Raw genomic sequence first — 20,168 nt, 5'->3', positions numbered from 1 at the left:
CGGCCTCGTGGACTTGAAGGCCCGAGGGGGAAAAGGGTTTAACCCCCCTCTGTACGTCGACGGGTTCGAGATCCGCAACAATACTATAGTAGATATCACGAAGAGTAACAAGTGTGCAAAATTTCAAGATGATTGGATGTACGGGCTGGAAGCTAGACGTTGTTATTGTGTGAAGAAGAAGTCTTCGAGTGAGGGCAATGAATTATTTATCACACTGTACATTACAAGCAGGCAAAGTACGGAGCGACCTCACGGGGTCATTTGGACCTCAAATAAAATTCTGATTTCAGATTTGTCAATCGCCGAGGTATATAAAAGCACCGAAAGGACTCAGTCTGTGAGAAAAAGATTCTGAGATCTGCAGGCAGTTCCTTCGACCCCATGGCTTGGTTTTTGCTCTGATATGCAGTCAGCTGTGAGACCTTATATAGACAGGTATGCGCCTTTCCAAATCATGTCCAATCAATTGAATTTACAACAGGTGGACTCCAATCAAGGTGTAGAAACATCTCAAAGATGATCAAGAGAAATGGGAGGCAACTGAGCTAAATTTCAAGTGTCATAGCAAAGGGTATGAATACTTATGTCAATGGGATATTTCAGTTTTTTCTTTTTAATGAATTTGCAAAACTTACTGAAATCCTGTTTTCTCTTTGTCATTATAGGGTATTGAGTGTAGATTGATGAGGGGAAAAATGAATTTAAACGATTTCAGCAGAAGGCTGCAACATAACAAAATGTGAAAAAAGTGAAGGGGTCTGAATACTTTCTGAATGCACTGTGTATGTACGTACGTACATACATATGTGTACACACGCACACACACGCAAAAAAAAAAATGAATGATCATTTTAAGGCCATTTCTCCCCACTAGAGCGGGAGTTAGCCTTGCGGGCCCCATGACAATCATGGTTCCCTGTGAGGCAATGTTTTTACGGCCGGGTGCCCTTCCTGACGCCAACCCTTATTCACCTCTTACGATGCGCAGGGATACGGTGTACCTATTCTAAATCAGGGTACACACGGGTGATCATTCGTCCCAGCAAGCTGGTACTCAATTTGCAGACTTCGGAAGGATGACAGGCTGAGTCAACCCCCCTGGCGTTAATTCAGCGATCGACCGGGATTCAAACCCAGGATCCTAGGATCCCAAGCCAACACCCTAACGCACACACACGAAAATAGAGCACGAGTCAGGCTGAGATTTTTGTTACGGCTTAGCCCATCGGGCAGAGCCGTCGAGAACAGTATTTGTCCGTCTGTATGTATGTATGTATGTATGTATGTATGTATGTATGTATGTATGTATGTCCCCTCAAGCGTATACCAATCAGAGCTGAGAATCTGGTCAAATGACAGGGTGATGTGATTACGTCTGATGTCATTACGGCCGTGCAGCGGCTGACTCTCCACACACGGCCATGTTGATTTATAGGCCGTTCATGCCAAACGTATCGTTGAACCTGTCATATATCACAATTGCCATGATCTACCTTCACGTTTTTCATTCTGTGTGAAACACAAACAAACCGATTGTTAAAATAACCATCAAAATCGAAAGCATAGGCGTTACATCTCTTCCAACAATACGGTATGGTACGTATAGGCGTTAGGCGTTACGCTTCACCTTCCGACCACTTCAGACAAATTAAGCCCAGGTTTCTTAATACAGAAGTGTATCGTTACAGTAGTATCGTTTTCGTAAGAATAATAATAATAATAATAATAATAATAATAACAATAATAACAATAATAATAATAATAATAATAATAATGATAATAAGTCAGGAGACGACAACGGTTCATGAGCGAGCGGTATTCAATCACAATGCTCAATGAGCAATGTTATGAGGTTAGTTAGCTACACAATACCGAAAATTCGGTTCGATTCCGACAACTTTGAAAATTTGACCTTTGTGGCCTTCAAAGGTCATAGGTCGAAGATTCTGAAATTTGTTGGAAAACTTGTATTTCATGAAGTATGTGATAATATAAGATCATGTACGACATTTCACCCTATCAGGAAGCGAACAATGTAATAAAACCATCAAAAATCGACTTTTCTAAATTTTGTGACCTTGTGACCTTGACCTCAGGGCAAAAATGAAAAATCGAGCTCCGTGGGGCTGGACACATGACAATGGCCTAACCAAATACCGAAACCGCTGTCAGATTCCACCAACTCCCTTGGAGAGATGTAGCTTGAACTCGATTACCCCCTAAAAAGACATCTTTTTCGGGCGTCGCCCCACCCACAATGGGCGTAATACGCCCACTCTTGGCAGGACACATCGAGATCATGATATCAACCTCCCATCCAAGTTTCATCAAGATCGGATGACATCATCGGGTAGTTATGCTGCAGACAGACAGACAGACACACAGACAGACACACACCCATGACCAATATAGTGGTCACTCTGCTTGATAACTCATAAACCAATAAAATAGTAATTTAACCACAATACTTTAATCCTAATGTGGTGAATGGAAGGTTAATGGATTGAAGCGGTGTATGGTTCATGAATCAATGATGAGCCGGTGTTCGGCACTAATATTAATAACCGAGGAAGTAAAGAATTCACCTCGGTTATTTGATAGTAATATCATTTTCGAAATAATGATAACGTAACGTTAATATTATCGTAAATCTAATAACACTAATCCCTTCGTAATGACTGCAAACGTACTGGAAGTTAAATATATATCGTGTTATACATATTAAAGAAGCGGCAGTTTTGCGTCCTTGTCTATGATGTCATCAAGCTGGCTGACTCCACCGACCGACATTTTAATTTACAAGTAGGCCTACACCCGCTCACTACAGGAGCTGCAGAAAGGGTCATTCCTCTTTGGGATATATAGATTACAGTCAGTCTATGGTCGGGTCTCAAGAACATTGGGTGTGTGTTCATTACTCCCGCCACTCGTGTCCGTGTGTGTGTGTGTTCGTGAACAAGATATCTGGAAAAGTTCTGAACGGATTTGGATGAAAGTTGGTGGGATGATTGCCCTTGGGATAAGGAAGAATTGATTAGTTTTTGGTGAAGCTCAGGATATTATTCCGGATCCAGGAATTTTTTGAAGGATATTTTTACCATTGGAAGATAGGGCTCATTTTTTTTAACATTATCTTCTATATATACTATATTTAACATTGTGATATGAAAATAGTTTTCATATTTGTTGTAAATGTAGTTTAAACTCGTGGTTATGCGTTAGAGCGGTGTATTTTGTTAGCAGCGTCATCTTCAATGTTCTTTTTTTTTTTTTAATAAAGACATATGCTGTTATTTTAAAACCACCAAAGTGTGTATTAGTTTTCCCTGTTTCATAAAATGTATCGTTTGATACGTATAATGCTTTAAAACTGTTTTTTCTTTCTTCTTTTTTTTACCTCAGAAGAATGAAATGAATGAATGAATGAATGATCGTTTTAAGGCCATTTTCCCCGCTAGAGTGGGGTTTAGCCAGATTACAGATATCAGGTTTTACCTCAGAAGAGATATCAACATTTAGCTCAGCGAATGTCATTCACGGTGTCAGTATTTGATGAACTTATAAAGACTTAGTTCCAGATTTGTCAATGGCTGAGGTATATTAACAAACTAATAAAACACATTTGGCAAAATTCCAACTTTTTTTTTAAAAGATCGCATATTCACCCAGGGTTGTGAGAGGCTGAAGAAGAAGAATCCTCGCATGGGCTTCCCAGACCAAATAAATAATTCTGGTTCTGGCTCTGCGATTTTCAGGTTTATTACTCCCGCCAGGGAGTAAAGCATTTGATCGTGTCCGTCCGTCCGTGTATGTGTGTGTGTGCGTGCGTGCGTGCTCGTATTGTTGCGGTTTTGAGTTTGTACAGAGTATAATAAAGGTTAAAATTTCCCCCTCATAGTTAGTCACACAAGCAACATGTAGCCTCGCGATAGTATAGTTAACTCTTAGTATTTGTGAGCTTAGTCCTTTTCCATTGTTAGTTCTGCGTTGAGTAGAGTCAGGAGAATAGGCCCTACTTCTACCGACTTTCCAGCTTCCCGAGCCTCATGCCCCTTTGCGCTAACTTTGGTTCATTTTTGGGCGAATTAACACGAGGCAGGCTAGGAGGGTCGGGGCGGAGCCGAAGGCGGAGCGGCAGAAGCGCAGACGGTAAGCACGAGCCACCAATCAGGGCTCAGAGGTGGTGGCGGCGGCGCTGCGTCACAGGGCGTGGTAAGAAGGTTCGAGAGGGTTCCAGAAGGTTCGGGGGGCGTAGCTATATAACCCACTGCACAAAGCCCCCGAGAGGACTTGCATGAGGATTCGCGCGCACGCAGCAGTAAAGAGGACTTGCTGCCTGGGGGGACTGAAGGACTCGCAAAGGACCTGCATGAGGACTGGCGCGCACGCAGCAGTAAAGAGGACTAGCGCGGGAAGGACTCGTTGAACAGGACTGCTGCCTGAAAGGACCCTCGCTGATGAACAGAGGACTTGCCCAGGGAGAACTCACGCGCACTGACCAACCAAGAGAATCATTGAAGAGGAGTTGCGAGCGTCAGAAAACTGTGAAAGATACGCGGGTAAAGAGAGACGCGCATGAACCGAAATATGCGCTATTATAAGTGACGCTCGGTTGAGTTGGAGGCTGATCGATATACAGTGCATTAAGACGCGCGAGTGAGAACGGCTGTGTAATCGCCAGCCGCGCTGAAAGTGCCGCATTTGCCGTTCCACCTCATCATCTGCCTTTGTTCGGGAGACGCGCTACGAGGTTCCTTCCATCGCCTGCTGCCATCTTCGCGGGACGTGCTGGGACCGTGGAGAGCCGGACGGGGCCGTTCCTGGACGACCACGTCAACGCGTCTGGCTGGGACATCAACCCATCTGCAATTCCCTGTGTGAGTGTGACGGGCCTGAGTCCGGGAGATAAGATAAGACTGATTAAGTGCTGCCCTGTGTCTCTACGTCCCCGATCATTGTATATACGTGTGGGAATAATTAAACCTGTGTTCTTCCTTTTTCCATTCAATAGTTTCTGTGGTTTCCTCATTGGCTAAGCGTGGTACGAATAGGACCGCTCGATTCGGGTTCCACTACTAAAATGCACGGACCACATGGTACTCAATCCGCTCGGCGTACGCAAACCACACGTGGCTCGTGCGAGGCTTGCTTCCTCGCTTCCGTGGCGGCGCAGGGAATTAGGTACGAGCGAGAGTTAGTCCCGAAACCCTACTTTGCGTTTGCCCGGAAGGGACATTTCAAGTCTCGGTTCCGCCCAGCCCAGAAAGAACAAGGGGATTAATCCCCCCCTTGGTAAGGGGAATAAGGGCGGTGAAGAACCGTAACAGTATGTTTGTGTGTTTGTGAACAAGATATCTGGAAAAGTTCTGAATGGATTTGGATGAAAGTTGGTGGGATGATTGCGCTTGGGATAAGGAAGAATTGATTAGTTTTTGGTGAAGCTCAGGTTATTATTCCGGATCCAGGAATTTTTTTTTGAAAAATTTTTGGGAAAGATTTTTTCTGTTTTACTGCATTAATGCTTTTATTCTTATTCTTAAATTATGTTTTTCTCCTCTAATTCCGAGATATATCAAAATATATTCTCTGACAGTTTGGGCTTACTTTCTTTTTCATTTATTGTTTTGGGGAGAGGGGATGTTAAACAAAACGTATTATTCCAACTAAACCCACGGCGGGAGTATGCGCTCTACTGAGTGGCGTTCTAGTTTACCAAGTTTCTTGTGGAGAGATCGCCAAGTGGTTTGAGCATCCGAGCAAGCACTTCATTCAAAACCATTAAGGAACGGCTGGCTTGGCAAGTGCTCGCTAGTTGCTTGGTAAATGAGCACACCTCCAAACCTTGTGGGGTATATAGATTACAGTAGATCTTCCCTCAGTTCTGCAAGTAAGACTTACCTCATGGATGTCGAGATTCCTCCAAATTTCTTTGTTTAATGTCATGAACAGCATTAACGACCGTTTTGAAAGCTAATAATATGTGTTTGTGGTTTATAATACTTTACAAGTTTGGCTATGCCGCTGTTAGACTTTTGCTCTTGTTTTCATTAGTTACTGAGTGTAGCACAGTGAAGAGCTCGGCATTGAGAACGACAAGATAACTTCTTCATTGCAATGTAGAATCCAGTGGATCAGTGAAAAGAGGTTTCAAGTTACGTCATGTCAAAATTGCCATGTTTTACTATTAAGCAAGGCACAAGCAGCATTCATTGGTTATGGTCCTTGGACATGTGTGGAAGAAGCCCTCCCTCAGAAGCCAAGCCCTCCCTCTAACATACGGAAATTCACAAATAATGGGGTGCATTGGCGAAGTATAAAAAAGGGATAAAAAACAAACCTCAAACAATAAGGATAAGTGCCACATCATCAGACAATGCCAAAAAACAAATAAACCCCCCATAAAATGACATCTGCGAGGAAAGGCATTGTGCATGCACAAAAGACAGTGGCTCACCTGCCCTCATTGTCACGGCAGTTTGGGCAAGCACATGCCACACGACGGATGCGCTTTCCTGTCTCAGTTGTTTGGTCTCCACCGGCACCCGGCACAAGATCTTCCGAACCCAACACAGCTTGCCACTTTCCCTCGCCGCTCTCCGTCTGTGCTGCTTGCACAGAAACATAGTTTTTTGAAGGGGGATAGGTTATAGACTGGCTGGTTCGGGGAGGCGGGGGAGCAAAAAAGTTTAAGAACCACTGCTCTACAGGGTGCTGCAATACACCCCATAGAAATGGTTCTCAAACGTCTCTTTGCATGCAAACATAGCATGACCCATTGCCCCTGCTCAACCCCATCCATCCTTCCATAAAAAAAGCGCCAACAACGGTCCTCCCACCCCAGGATTCTTGCTTATAGTAATTGGCACCCCCAAAACATAACCCAGGTCGCGATTACAACTACCAATAATCCTCGATTAGAATGAAAATAGAGGATTTTAGAAATTTGAAAAAAGTGGTTGACCTTTGGCCTATATTGACCTCAAAAATAGTTGTTGGTTGAATTCAGTTAACTGATATGTAAATCCCATTCTATTTTCACGTCAATCGGATGAAAATTTAGGATTTTAGAAATTTCAAATGGTTGTTGACCTTTGGCCTATGTTGGCCGATGCTGATCTCAAAAATAGTTGTGGGTTGAATTATTTTAACTGATATGTGAATACCATTCCATTTTCAAGTCAATTGGATGAAAATTGAGGATTTTAGGAATTGGGAAAAAAGTGGTTGACCTATGGCCTGTGTTCACCTTTTGGCCAATGTCGATCTCAGTGTACATGAGTGTAGTACATGAGCACCAAACCAGAACAAGTGTACATGAGCAAAAAACCATAAGTGTATATGAGCAAAAAACCACAACCAGCCGAGATGAGCAACAAAGCATAAGCCGAGATCAGCAACAAGGCATAAACCGAGAGGAGCAATAAACGAGAACAGGCCAAGGCGAACAACAAACGAGGACATAAGTGGAGACGAGCAACAAACAATTGGATTTTAGTGTTTTTCACTCAAAACAATATGGCGGCAGAACCACGTGACCTGTGGTCATAATTACCATTAAAATATTCTACAGACCGAGTCCCTCCGATGGTGAAAATTTGCTCTCAATCGGTCCAATTATTGCAGAGAAAATGTTTTTTAAAGGAAAACAGAAAAAAAAAATTTTTTTTTAATTCCCCCAAAAAATTCCTGGATTCGAAATAATATCCTGAGCTTCACCAAAAACTAATCAATTCTTCCTTATCCCAAGGGCAATCATCCCACCAACTTTAATCCAAATCCGTTCAGAACTTTTCCAGATATCTTGTTCACAAACACACGAACACAAACACACGAACACAAACACACACACATGAACACACACACACACACACACACACACACACACACACACACACACACACACACACACACACACACACACACACACACACACACACACACACACACACACACACACACACTAGAGCGAATGCATTACACCCTGGCGGGAGTAACTGTAAACAAACAAAAAAACTATTTGGGGGGGGGGGGGAGCGGGGCAACCCGGGGGGTGGGGAGGTTATACCTCCTCAGACCCCAATTTTCCTAATGCCTTGAACAAATATTGGTACATCACAGGTGATGAAGCTTGTGGTCAAGTTTCATTGAAATTGTGTGTGTAGTTTCAGTGGAAACAGCAAACGGCAAATTCCTGTTTGGGAGTGGGGGCTAGGGGGGGGGGGGGGGGAGAGGGTTGAGAGGCTGGTCAAACCTGGATCAACTTTCACCTACAGAAGTGTAGATTAGCAATTAACCATGACAAAGTCTAGATTAGCAATGAACCATTACAAGTCTAGATTAGCAATGAACCATTACAAGTCTAGATTAGCAATGAACCATTACAAGTATAGATTAGCAATGAACCATTACAAGTCCAGATTAGCAATGAACCATTACAAGTCCAGATTAGCAATGAACCATTACAAGTCCAGATTAGCAATGAACCATTACAAGTCCAGATTAGCAATGAACCATTACAAGTCTAGATTAGCAATGAACCATTACAAGTCTAGATTAGCAATGAATCATTACAAGTCTAGATTAGCAATGAACCATTACAAGTCGAGATTAGCAATGAATCATTACAAGTCGAGATTAGCAATGAATCATTACAAGTCGAGATTAGCAATGAACCATTACAAGTCTAGATTAGCAATGAATCATTACAAGTCGAGATTAGCAATGGACCATTACAAGTCTAGATTAGCAATGAACCATTACAAGTCTACATTAGCAATGAACCATTACAAGTCTAGATTAGCAATGAACCATTACAAGTCTAGATTAGCAATGAACCATTACAAGTCTAGATTAGCAATGAACCATTACAAGTCTAGATTAGCAATGAACCATTACAAGTCTACATTAGCAATGAACCATTACAAGTCTAGATTAGCAATGAACCATTACAAGTCTAGATTAGCAATGAACCATTACAAGTCTAGAATAGCAATGAACCATTACAAGTCTAGATTAGCAATGAACCATTACAAGTCTAGATTAGCAATGAATCATTACAAGTCTAGATTAGCAATGAACCATTACAAGTCTAGATTAGCAATGAACCATTACAAGTCTAGATTAGCAATGAATCATTACAAGTCGAGATTAGCAATGAATCATTACAAGTCGAGATTAGCAATGAACCATTACAAGTCTAGATTAGCAATGAATCATTACAAGTTGAGATTAGCAATGAACCATTACAAGTCTAGATTAGCAATGAACCATTACAAGTCTACATTAGCAATGAACCATTACAAGTCCAGATTAGCAATGAACCATTACAAGTCGAGATTAGCAATGAACCATTACAAGTCTAGATTAGCAATGAATCATTACAAGTCTAGATTAGCAATGAACCATTACAAGTCTAGATTAGCAATGAACCATTACAAGTCCAGATTAGCAATGAACCATTACAAGTCCAGATTAGCAATGAACCATTACAAGTCCAGATTAGCAATGAACCATTACAAGTCCAGATTAGCAATGAACCATTACAAGTCCAGATTAGCAATGAACCATTACAAGTCTAGATTAGCAATGAACCATTACAAGTCTAGATTAGCAATGAATCATTACAAGTCTAGATTAGCAATGAACCATTACAAGTCGAGATTAGCAATGAATCATTACAAGTCGAGATTAGCAATGAATCATTACAAGTCGAGATTAGCAATGAACCATTACAAGTCTAGATTAGCAATGAATCATTACAAGTCGAGATTAGCAATGAACCATTACAAGTCTAGATTAGCAATGAACCATTACAAGTCTACATTAGCAATGAACCATTACAAGTCTAGATTAGCAATGAACCATTACAAGTCTAGATTAGCAATGAACCATTACAAGTCTAGATTAGCAATGAACCATTACAAGTCTAGATTAGCAATGAACCATTACAAGTCTACATTAGCAATTAATCATTACAAGTCTAGATTAGCAATGAACCATTACAAGTCTAGAATAGCAATGAACCATTACAAGTCTAGATTAGCAATGAACCATTACAAGTCTAGATTAGCAATGAATCATTACAAGTCTAGATTAGCAATGAACCATTACAAGTCTAGATTAGCAATGAACCATTACAAGTCGAGATTAGCAATGAATCATTACAAGTCGAGATTAGCAATGAACCATTACAAGTCTAGATTAGCAATGAATCATTACAAGTCGAGATTAGCAATGAACCATTACAAGTCTAGATTAGCAATGAACCATTACAAGTCTACATTAGCAATGAACCATTACAAGTCTAGATTAGCAATGAACCATTACAAGTCTAGATTAGCAATGAACCATTACAAGTCTAGATTAGCAATGAACCATTACAAGTCTACATTAGCAATTAATCATTACAAGTCTAGATTAGCAATGAACCATTACAAGTCTAGAATAGCAATGAACCATTACAAGTCTAGATTAGCAATGAACCATTACAAGTCTAGATTAGCAATGAATCATTACAAGTCGAGATTAGCAATGAACCATTACAAGTCTAGATTAGCAATGAACCATTACAAGTCTAGATTAGCAATGAACCATTACAAGTCTACATTAGCAATGAATCATCACAAGTCTAGATTAGCAATGAACCAATACAAGTCTACATTAGCAATGAACCATCACAAGTCTAGATTAGCAATGAACCATTACAAGTCTACATTAGCAATGAACCATTACAAGTCTAGATTAGCAATGAACCATTACAAGTCTAGATTAGCAATGAACCATTACAAGTCTAGATTAGCAATGAACCATTACAAGTCTACATTAGCAATGAACCATTACAAGTCTAGATTAGCAATGAACCATTACAAGTCTACATTAGCAATGAACCATTACAAGTCTACATTAGCAATGAACCATTACAAGTCTAGATTAGCAATGAACCATTACAAGTCTACATTAGCAATGAACCATTACAAGTCTACATTAGCAATGAACCATTACAAGTCTACATTAGCAATGAACCATTACAAGTCTAGATTAGCAATGAACCATTACAAGTCTACATTAGCAATGAACCATTACAAGTCTACATTAGCAATGAACCATTACAAGTCTACATTAGCAATGAACCATTACAAGTCTACATTAGCAATGAATCATCACAAGTCTAGATTAGCAATGAACCAATACAAGTCTACATTAGCAATGAACCATCACAAGTCTAGATTAGCAATGAACCATTACAAGTCTACATTAGCAATGAACCATTACAAGTCTAGATTAGCAATGAACCATTACAAGTCTAGATTAGCAATGAACCATTACAAGTCTAGATTAGCAATGAACCATTACAAGTCTACATTAGCAATGAACCATTACAAGTCTAGATTAGCAATGAACCATTACAAGTCTAGATTAGCAATGAACCATTACAAGTCTAGATTAGCAATGAATCATTACAAGTCTAGATTAGCAATGAACCATTACAAGTCTAGATTAGCAATGAACCATTACAAGTCTAGATTAGCAATGAATCATTACAAGTCGAGATTAGCAATGAATCATTACAAGTCGAGATTAGCAATGAACCATTACAAGTCTAGATTAGCAATGAATCATTACAAGTCGAGATTAGCAATGAACCATTACAAGTCTAGATTAGCAATGAACCATTACAAGTCTACATTAGCAATGAACCATTACAAGTCCAGATTAGCAATGAACCATTACAAGTCGAGATTAGCAATGAACCATTACAAGTCTAGATTAGCAATGAATCATTACAAGTCTAGATTAGCAATGAACCATTACAAGTCTAGATTAGCAATGAACCATTACAAGTCCAGATTAGCAATGAACCATTACAAGTCCAGATTAGCAATGAACCATTACAAGTCCAGATTAGCAATGAACCATTACAAGTCCAGATTAGCAATGAACCATTACAAGTCCAGATTAGCAATGAACCATTACAAGTCTAGATTAGCAATGAACCATTACAAGTCTAGATTAGCAATGAATCATTACAAGTCTAGATTAGCAATGAACCATTACAAGTCGAGATTAGCAATGAATCATTACAAGTCGAGATTAGCAATGAATCATTACAAGTCGAGATTAGCAATGAACCATTACAAGTCTAGATTAGCAATGAATCATTACAAGTCGAGATTAGCAATGAACCATTACAAGTCTAGATTAGCAATGAACCATTACAAGTCTACATTAGCAATGAACCATTACAAGTCTAGATTAGCAATGAACCATTACAAGTCTAGATTAGCAATGAACCATTACAAGTCTAGATTAGCAATGAACCATTACAAGTCTAGATTAGCAATGAACCATTACAAGTCTACATTAGCAATTAATCATTACAAGTCTAGATTAGCAATGAACCATTACAAGTCTAGAATAGCAATGAACCATTACAAGTCTAGATTAGCAATGAACCATTACAAGTCTAGATTAGCAATGAATCATTACAAGTCTAGATTAGCAATGAACCATTACAAGTCTAGATTAGCAATGAACCATTACAAGTCTAGATTAGCAATGAATCATTACAAGTCGAGATTAGCAATGAATCATTACAAGTCGAGATTAGCAATGAACCATTACAAGTCTAGATTAGCAATGAATCATTACAAGTCGAGATTAGCAATGAACCATTACAAGTCTAGATTAGCAATGAACCATTACAAGTCTACATTAGCAATGAACCATTACAAGTCTAGATTAGCAATGAACCATTACAAGTCTAGATTAGCAATGAACCATTACAAGTCTAGATTAGCAATGAACCATTACAAGTCTACATTAGCAATTAATCATTACAAGTCTAGATTAGCAATGAACCATTACAAGTCTAGAATAGCAATGAACCATTACAAGTCTAGATTAGCAATGAACCATTACAAGTCTAGATTAGCAATGAATCATTACAAGTCTAGATTAGCAATGAACCATTACAAGTCTAGATTAGCAATGAACCATTACAAGTCTAGATTAGCAATGAACCATTACAAGTCTACATTAGCAATGAATCATCACAAGTCTAGATTAGCAATGAACCAATACAAGTCTACATTAGCAATGAACCATCACAAGTCTAGATTAGCAATGAACCATTACAAGTCTACATTAGCAATGAACCATTACAAGTCTAGATTAGCAATGAACCATTACAAGTCTACATTAGCAATGAACCATTACAAGTCTAGATTAGCAATGAACCATTACAAGTCTAGATTAGCAATGAACCATTACAAGTCTACATTAGCAATGAACCAATACAAGTCTAGATTAGCAATGAACCATTACAAGTCTAGATTAGCAATGAACCATTACAAGTCTACATTAGCAATGAACCATTACAAGTCTAGATTAGCAATGAACCATTACAAGTCTACATTAGCAATGAATCATCACAAGTCTACATTAGCAATGAATCATCACAAGTCTAGATTAGCAATGAACCAATACAAGTCTACATTAGCAATGAACCATCACAAGTCTAGATTAGCAATGAACCATTACAAGTCTACATTAGCAATGAATCATCACAAGTCTAGATTACCAATGAACCAATACAAGTCTACATTAGCAATGAACCATTACAAGTCTAGATTAGCAATGAACCATTACAAGTCTACATTAGCAATGAATCATTACAAGTCTACATTAGCAATGAATCATTACAAGTCTAGATTAGCAATGAACCATTACAAGTCCAGATTAGGAATGAATCATTACAAGTCTAGATTAGCAATGAACCATTACAAGTCTAGATTAGCAATGAACCATTACAAGTCTACATTAGCAATGAACCATTACAAGTCTAGATTAGCAATGAACCATTACAAGTCTAGATTAGCAATGAACCAATACAAGTCTAGATTAGCAATGAACCATTACAAGTCTACATTAGCAATGAACCATTACAAGTCTAGATTAGCAATGAACCATTACAAGTCTAGATTAGCAATGAACCATTACAAGTCTAGATTAACAATGAACCATTGCAAGTCTAGATTAGCAATGAACCATTACAAGTCTAGATTAGCAATGAACCATTACAAGTCTAGATTAGCAATGAACCATTACAAGTCTAGATTAGCAATGAACCATTACAAGTCTAGATTAGCAATGAACCATTACAAGTCTAGATTAGCAATGAACCATTACAAGTCTAGATTAGCAATTAACCATTACAAGTCTAGATTAGCAATGAACCATTACAAGTCTACATTAGCAATGAACCATTACAAGTCTAGATTAGCAATGAACCATTACAAGTCTAGATTAGCAATGAACCATTACAAGTCTAGATTAGCAATGAACCATTACAAGTCTAGATTAGCAATGAACCATTACAAGTCTAGATTAGCAATGAACCATTACAAGTGTAGATTAGCAATGAACCATTACAAGTGTAGATTAGCAATGAACCATTACAAGTCTAGATTAGCAATGAACCAATACATGTCTAGATTAGCAATGAACCATTACAAGTCTAGATTAGCAATGAACCATTACAAGTCTAGATTAGCAATGAACCAATACAGCTCTAGATTAGCAATGAACCATTACAAGTCTAGATTAGCAATGAACCATTACAAGTCTAGATTAGCAATGAACCATTACAAGTCTAGATTAGCAATGAACCATTACAAGTCTAGATTAGCAATGAACCATTACAAGTGTAGATTAGCAATGAACCATTACAAGTGTAGATTAGCAATGAACCATTACAAGTGTAGATTAGCAATGAACCATTACATGTCTAGATTAGCAATGAACCATTACAAGTCTAGATTAGCAATGAACCATTACAAGTCTAGATTAGCAATGAACCATTACAAGTCTAGATTAGCAATGAACCAATACAGCTCTAGATTAGCAATGAACCATTACAAGTCTAGATTAGCAATGAACCAATACAAGTCTAGATTAGCAATGAACCATTACAAGTCTAGATTAGCAATGAACCATTACAAGTCTAGATTAGCAATGAACCATTACAAGTCTAGATTAGCAATGAACCATTACAAGTCTAGATTAGCAATTAATCATTACAAGTCTAGATTAGCAATGAACCATTACAAGTCTAGATTAGCAATGAACCATTACAAGTCTAGATTAGCAATGAACCAATACAGGTCTAGATTAGCAATGAACCATTACAAGTCTAGATTAGCAATGAACCATTACAAGTCTAGATTAGCAATGAACCAATACATGTCTAGATTAGCAATGAACCATTACAAGTCTAGATTAGCAATGAACCAATACAGGTCTAGATTAGCAATGAACCATTACAGGTCTAGATTAGCAATGAACCATTACAAGTCTAGATTAGCAATGAACCAATACAGGTCTAGATTAGCAATGAACCATTACAAGTCTAGATTAGCAATGAACCAATACATGTCTAGATTAGCAATGAACCATTACAAGTCTAGATTAGCAATGAACCATTACAAGTGTAGATTAGCAATGAACCATTACAAGTGTAGATTAGCAATGAACCATTACATGTCTAGATTAGCAATGAACCATTACAAGTCTAGATTAGCAATGAACCATTACAAGTCTCGATTAGCAATGAACCATTACAAGTCTAGATTAGCAATGAACCAATACAGGTCTAGATTAGCAATGAACCATTACAAGTGTAGATTAGCAATGAACCATTACATGTCTAGATTAGCAATGAACCATTACAAGTCTAGATTAGCAATGAACCATTACAAGTCTACATTAGCAATGAACCATTACAAGTGTAGATTAGCAATGAACCAATACATGTCTAGATTAGCAATGAACCATTACAAGTGTAGATTAGCAATGAACCATTACAAGTGTAGATTAGCAATGAACCATTACATGTCTAGATTAGCAATGAACCATTACAAGTCTAGATTAGCAATGAACCATTACAAGTCTAGATTAGCAATGAACCATTACAAGTCTAGATTAGCAATGAACCAATACAGGTCTAGATTAGCAATGAACCATTACAAGTCTAGATTAGCAATGAACCATTACAAGTCTACATTAGCAATGAACCATTTCAAGTCTAGCTTAGCAATGAACCAATACATGTCTAGATTAGCAATGAACCATTACAAGTCTAGATTAGCAATGAACCATTACAAGTCTAGATTAGCAATGAACCATTACAAGTGTAGATTAGCAATGAACCATTACAAGTGTAGATTAGCAATGAACCATTACAAGTGTAGATTAGCAATGAACCATTACATGTCTAGATTAGCAATGAACCATTACAAGTCTAGATTAGCAATGAACCATTACAAGTCTAGATTAGCAATGAACCATTACAAGTCTAGATTAGCAATGAACCAATACAGCTCTAGATTAGCAATGAACCATTACAAGTCTAGATTAGCAATGAACCAATACAAGTCTAGATTAGCAATGAACCATTACAAGTCTAGATTAGCAATGAACCATTACAAGTCTAGATTAGCAATGAACCATTACAAGTCTAGATTAGCAATGAACCATTACAAGTCTAGATTAGCAATGAACCATTACAAGTCTAGATTAGCAATTAATCATTACAAGTCTAGATTAGCAATGAACCATTACAAGTCTAGATTAGCAATGAACCATTACAAGTCTAGATTAGCAATGAACCAATACAGGTCTAGATTAGCAATGAACCATTACAAGTCTAGATTAGCAATGAACCATTACAAGTCTAGATTAGCAATGAACCAATACAAGTCTACATTAGCAATGAACCATTACAAGTCTAGATTAGCAATGAACCATTACAAGTCTAGATTAGCAATGAATCATTACAAGTCTAGATTAGCAATGAATCATTACAAGTCTAGATTAGCAATGAACCAATACAAGTCTAGATTAGCAATGAACCATTACAAGTCTAGATTAGCAATGAACCATTACAAGTCTAGATTAGCAATGAACCAATACAAGTCCAGATTAGCAATGAACCATTACAAGTCTACATTAGCAATGAACCATTACAAGTCTAGATTAGCAATGAACCATTACAAGTCTAGATTAGCAATGAATCATTACAAGTCTAGATTAGCAATGAATCATTACAAGTCTAGATTAGCAATGAATCATTACAAGTCTAGATTAGCAATGAACCTTTACAAGTCTACATTAGCAATGAACCATTACAAGTCTACATTAGCAATGAATCATTACAAGTCTAGATTAGCAATGAATCATTACAAGTCTACATTCGCAATGAATCATTACAAGTCTAGATTAGCAATGAACCATTACAAGTCTACATTAGCAATGAACCATTACAAGTCTAGATTAGCAATGAACCATTACAAGTCTACATTAGCAATGAACCATTACAAGTCTAGATTAGCAATGAACCATTACAAGTCTAGATTATTAATGAACCATTACAAGTCTAGATTATTAATGAACCATTACAAGTCTAGATTAGCAATGAACCAATACAGGTCTAGATTATTAATGAACCATTACAAGTCTAGATTAGCAATGAACCAATACAGGTCTAGATTATTAATGAACCATTACAAGTCTAGATTAGCAATGAACCATTACAAGTCTAGATTATTAATGAACCATTACAAGTCTAGATTAGCAATGAATCATTACAAGTCTAGATTAGCAATGAACCATTACAAGTCTAGATTAGCAATGAATCATTACAAGTCTAGATTAGCAATGAACCATTACAAGTCTAGATTAGCAATGAACCAATACAAGTCTAGATTAGCAATGAACCATTACAAGTCCAGATTATTAATGAACCATTACAAGTCTACATTAGCAATGAATCATTACAAGTCTAGATTAGCAATGAACCATTACAAGTCTAGATTAGCAATGAATCATTACAAGTCTACATAAGCAATGAACCATTACAAGTCTACATTAGCAATGAATCATTACAAGTCTACATTAGCAATGAACCATTACAAGTCTACATTAGCAATGAATCATTACAAGTCTACATTAGCAATGAACCATTACAAGTCTAGATAAGCAATGAACCATTACAAGTCTAGATTATTAATGAACCATTACAAGTCTAGATTAGCAATGAATCATTACAAGTCTACATTAGCAATGAATCATTACAAGTCTAGATTAGCAATGAATCATTACAAGTCTAGATTAGCAATGAACCATTACAAGTCTACATTAGCAATGAATCATTACAAGTCTAGATTAGCAATGAACCATTACAAGTCTACATTAGCAATGAACCATTACAAGTCTACATTAGCAATGAATCATTACAAGTCTACATTAGCAATGAACCATTACAAGTCTACATTAGCAATGAACCATTACAAGTCTACATTAGCAATGAATCATTACAAGTCTAGATTAGCAATGAACCATTACAAGTCTAGATTAGCAATGAACCATTACAAGTCTACAGTAGCAATGAATCATTACAACTCTACATTAGCAATGAACCATTACAAGTCTACATTAGCAATGAATCATTACAAGTCTACATTAGCAATGAACCATTACAAGTCTACATTAGCAATGAACCATTACAAGTCTACATTAGCAATGAATCATTACAAGTCTATATTAGCAATGAATCATTACAAGTCTAGATTAGCAATGTACCATTACAAGTCTACATTAGCAATGAATCATTACAAGTCTACATTAGCAATGAACCATTACAAGTCTAGATTAGCAATGAACCATTACAAGTCTAGATTATTAATGAACCATTACAAGTCTAGATTAGCAATGAACCATTACAAGTCTACATTAGCAATGAATCATTACAAGTCTAGATTAGCAATGAATCATTACAAGTCTAGATTATTAATGAACCATTACAAGTCTAGATTAGCAATGAACCATTACAAGTCTAGATTAGCAATGAATCATCACAAGTCTAGATTAGCAATGAACCAATACAAGTCTAGATTAGCAATGAACCATTACAAGTCTAGATTAGCAATGAACCATTACAAGTCCAGATTAGCAATGAATCATTACAAGTCTAGATTAGCAATGAACCATTACAAGTCTAGATTAGCAATGAACCATGACAAGTCCACATTAGCAATGAACCATTACAAGTCTACATTAGCAATGAACCATTACAAGTCCAGATTAGCAATGAACCATTACAAGTCTACATTAGCAATGAACCATTACAAGTCTAGATTAGCAATGAATCATTACAAGTAGAGATTAGCAATGAATCATCACAAGTCTAGATGAGCAATGAACCAATACAAGTCTAGATTAGCAATGAACCATTACAAGTCCAGATTAGCAATGAATCATTACAAGTCTAGATTAGCAATGAATCATTACAAGTCTAGATTAGCAATGAACCATTACAAGTCTAGATTAGCAATGAATCATTACAAGTCTAGATTAGCAATGAACCATTACAAGTCTAGATTAGCAATGAATCATTACAAGTCTAGATTAGCAATGAACCATTACAAGTCTAGATTAGCAATGAACCATTACAAGTCTAGATTAGCAATGAACCAATACAAGTCTAGATTAGCAATGAACCATTACAAGTCTAGATTAGCAATGAACCATTACAAGTCTAGATTAGCAATGAACCATTACAAGTCTACATTAGCAATGAACCAATACAAGTCTAGATTAGCAATGAACCATTACAAGTCCAGATTAGCAATGAATCATTACAAGTCTCGATTAGCAATGAATCATTACAAGTCTAGATTAGCAATGAACCATTACAAGTCTAGAATAGCAATGAACCATTACAAGTCTAGATTAGCAATGAACCATTACAAGTCTAGATTAGCAATGAACCATTCCAAGTCTAGATTAGCAATGAACCATTACAAGTCTAGATTAGCAATGAACCATTACAAGTCTAGATTAGCAATGAACCATTCCAAGTCTAGATTAGCAATGAACCATTACAAGTCTAGATTAGCAATGAACCATTACAAGTCTACATTAGCAATGAATCATTACAAGTCTAGATTAGCAATGAACCATTACAAGTCTAGATTAGCAATGAACCATTACAAGTCTAGATTAGCAATGAACCATTACAAGTCTAGATTAGCAATGAACCAATACAAGTCTAGATTAGCAATGAACCATTACAAGTCTAGATTAGCAATGAACCATTACAAGTCTAGATTAGC

General features: G+C 37.3%; 1 protein-coding gene across 1 annotated transcript in view; it reads right to left on the bottom strand.

Annotated features, from left to right (window-relative positions):
- The window catches only part of LOC137430976 (transcription factor Sp3), a 276,404-nt gene that overhangs the window by 145,796 nt on the left and 110,440 nt on the right, over window positions 1–20,168 (bottom strand). The window contains exon 4 of the mRNA XM_068121792.2: window positions 6,455–6,605. Within this exon, the coding sequence (XP_067977893.2) occupies window positions 6,455–6,605 (151 nt within the window). The remainder of the gene's footprint in view (window positions 1–6,454; window positions 6,606–20,168) is intronic.

Source organism: Myxine glutinosa, chromosome 7 (assembly GCF_964187855.1).
Source record: "Myxine glutinosa chromosome 7, kmMyxGlut1.1, whole genome shotgun sequence".
NCBI classification, from domain to species: Eukaryota; Metazoa; Chordata; class Myxini; order Myxiniformes; family Myxinidae; genus Myxine; species Myxine glutinosa.
The sequence above is the reverse complement of the archived record's forward strand: the minus strand, read 5'-3'. Positions and strand labels throughout refer to the sequence as shown.